Source organism: Phaseolus vulgaris, chromosome 3 (genome assembly GCF_000499845.2).
Source record: "Phaseolus vulgaris cultivar G19833 chromosome 3, P. vulgaris v2.0, whole genome shotgun sequence".
Taxonomy (NCBI): Eukaryota; Viridiplantae; Streptophyta; class Magnoliopsida; order Fabales; family Fabaceae; genus Phaseolus; species Phaseolus vulgaris.
Genome location: NC_023757.2, coordinates 49,570,144 through 49,572,444, shown reverse-complemented (window position 1 = coordinate 49,572,444; position 2,301 = coordinate 49,570,144). Strand labels below are relative to the sequence as shown.

The 2,301-nt window shown below is 30.6% G+C and overlaps 1 protein-coding gene across 2 annotated transcripts; it reads right to left on the bottom strand.

The window, feature by feature from the left end:
* Window positions 1-493: 493 nt before the first annotated feature.
* On the bottom strand, window positions 494-1,919 carry LOC137805976 (toMV susceptible protein tm-1(GCR26)-like). Of its 2 annotated transcripts, none has more exons than XM_068605849.1 (4): window positions 1,553-1,919; window positions 1,074-1,289; window positions 841-962; window positions 494-575 (listed from the first exon to the last, which is right to left on the bottom strand). In XM_068605849.1, the coding sequence occupies exons 1-3, from the start codon at window positions 1,703-1,705 to the stop codon at window positions 891-893; spliced, it is 441 nt and encodes a 146-aa protein (XP_068461950.1). In that variant the 5' UTR covers window positions 1,706-1,919; the 3' UTR covers window positions 494-575; window positions 841-890. The 2 variants fall into 2 exon arrangements, with proteins under 2 accessions (XP_068461950.1, XP_068461949.1); XM_068605848.1 differs by having other exon boundaries at window positions 841-974; window positions 1,553-1,785.
* Between the last annotated feature and the right edge of the window lie 382 nt (window positions 1,920-2,301).

The following is a 2,301-nucleotide window of genomic DNA, read 5'->3' as shown; positions in this document are numbered from 1 at the left end:
ATTATCTTTCTCTTATTTAAAAAAATTTAATTATAAGGTTATGTGGTCTTTCCAAGTTACTATGTTTTTCATAGATATATATTTAATATAACTTAAGGGAGATCCAACCATACACGGGTCATGCCAACAATATTTTAATTGGTATTAATTGATATTTCCAAAAATACTAGTACAAATCTTGTCTCAGTCTAAAACAATGGTTTTAGGAAAAATCATGAAAGTTATGAATCATATTCACAAAAATTCAACTACTTATTTGTTGGTGAGTAAGAAACCTAAATGTAGTAAAGTGCATATACTTAAATAATGTACTAATCACCACCATGATCCATGAGAGGGAGGAAGAAATATAGTTTTGTGGTGAAAAATATATTTTATTATTTATCTTCCTTTGCGAATATGAATAAAAAAATTATTTTTCTTGAATTTATTTTATACAATACTACTTTTCGTTTAATAAAAATAATAATAACAACCATAGATCAACAAGTTTCCCTGCACTCCTATTATAGAAATTCCTTTATCTATTTGATGTTTCAGTTGCTGTAATATGAACTGTGTTTTCTCCAAGGTTTCTGCAAGCAGAAATGAAAACATTATTTCCGTAGTTGACATAATGAATATATTTTCCACCAAAAGCAATTCTGGAGAGCACCTTACTTAAGTAAAATTAAACAGCTGTTCAACACAAAAATATACAATTGGCTTTTAATAAATATCTTTCAGGACAACACAAATTAAGTGTTAAAACACACAAATAAGAGGAAAATTGAAAAAACAAACTAATTATTTTTTGCAAAACACTGATTAACATAATGCAAATTAAAATTAAATGAGAACCTGTTCTAGCTTCCGGGAATTCACTAGGTGGATAGACGATGGTCCAAAGCTTACGCATTTGCAAATTCAACCAATGCATTTGCAAATTCAAGGTCATTAATGTGACGAGGATAGACCTTTACCTGTACACAACTCTTTTAACTTTTCAAAATACTCAGCAATAAATAAAATGAAATTTAGAAAACTTGAAGCTGATAATTATGATAAATAATACTATTGAGCAACCATAATACCTGTCTATCACCATTAGTCGGAATAAGGTTTTGTAATTCATGAAGAAGAGTGCCCGTTGCCTCTGGATCATAGAAAGGCTTCCCAGATGCGTCTAAAGCAGATACACCCTTTTCTGGAAGGCACACACAAATCTTAGATGATGAATTCTGCAGTTTATTTGCTATAAAATCAGCAAATTTTCTGTTCTCGTCTACTGTTGTTCGCATGAGTGAAACCTGCAAACAGAAATAATTGATTTCTTATATTAGCATAAAATAATGTCTTCAGCCATTTTAACACATGGTAAACATCTTCAGTTCCAGGGAATGATAAAGTGTATAGTGAATAGTCCAGTTTTGACAGTAGTCATAGGATTGCAGGAAATAAACATCAAGTTCAAGGAGAAAATGACGTACAAAATCCTCTGGAGGATCACAAGCAAATATGACTAGTTTTCAAGCAAAGACCAAAACAGAACGAAGTAATAAAGAGCAGTCACCTGTTTGTTGTGTTCATATATATTTCTGTGCTGAAACTTGAATGGTATAGTATCTTTTGCTCCAAAGTTCACCATGTCTAGTGCTCCCACACTCAAGACTAACGGGACTTTATTCTCTATGATGGCATCAAAACGAGAACTGTCACAAGCCATTACACCTCCAACTATGTAGTCTGCTACCTCTGTCGTTGTGATGTCAATAACACCCTATACAAAACAAAAGAAAGGAATATGTGTGAACAGAAAAAGAGACACGAATACACAAAGAAGTATCTGAAAAAAAAGGGAATACAAGTGACTTCAGAAAGTTTATCCCAATTCATCTGACAGATCACACAATTATGTGAAAGAAAGTTAAGAGTTCACATTCCCAAAACAGAAGACATATCCATATATCTAAAATAAAATGAATATGGTATTGAGTTTAATAAATACTCCATGTTCCTTGTTTAGGGTTGAAAATGACCAGGCAAAAGTGAAGTTTTTCTCCTAGAACATTCAATATGCTCAAGAGTTAGGCTAAGTACATAGACTAATACATTATTTTAGGATTAATTTCTGCAAATTATATTTTAAAAGATAAAGCAATATTATATATATATATATATATATATATATATATAATACGATATACACATTTTGTGCTTCGATTTTACTTTTAATGATATTTTAAAATTTCAACATTTGAACTTTAAAACTATTATTTTAAAAGAGAAAAAAACTAGTCATCCAAAAGAAAGAGGAGACCT

Coding starts and splice junctions, on each gene's coding strand:
- LOC137805976 (XM_068605848.1), bottom strand. CDS start 1,705: ATGGCTTGTGACAGTTCTCGTTTTGATGCCATCATAGAGAATAAAGTC. Junction 1,290..1,552: donor TATATGAACACAACAAACAG/GTGACTGCTCTT, acceptor TTCTGTTTGCAG/GTTTCACTCATGCGAACAAC. Junction 975..1,073: donor CGACTAATGGTGATAGACAG/GTATTATGGTTG, acceptor AAAAGTTAAAAG/AGTTGTGTACAGGTAAAGGT.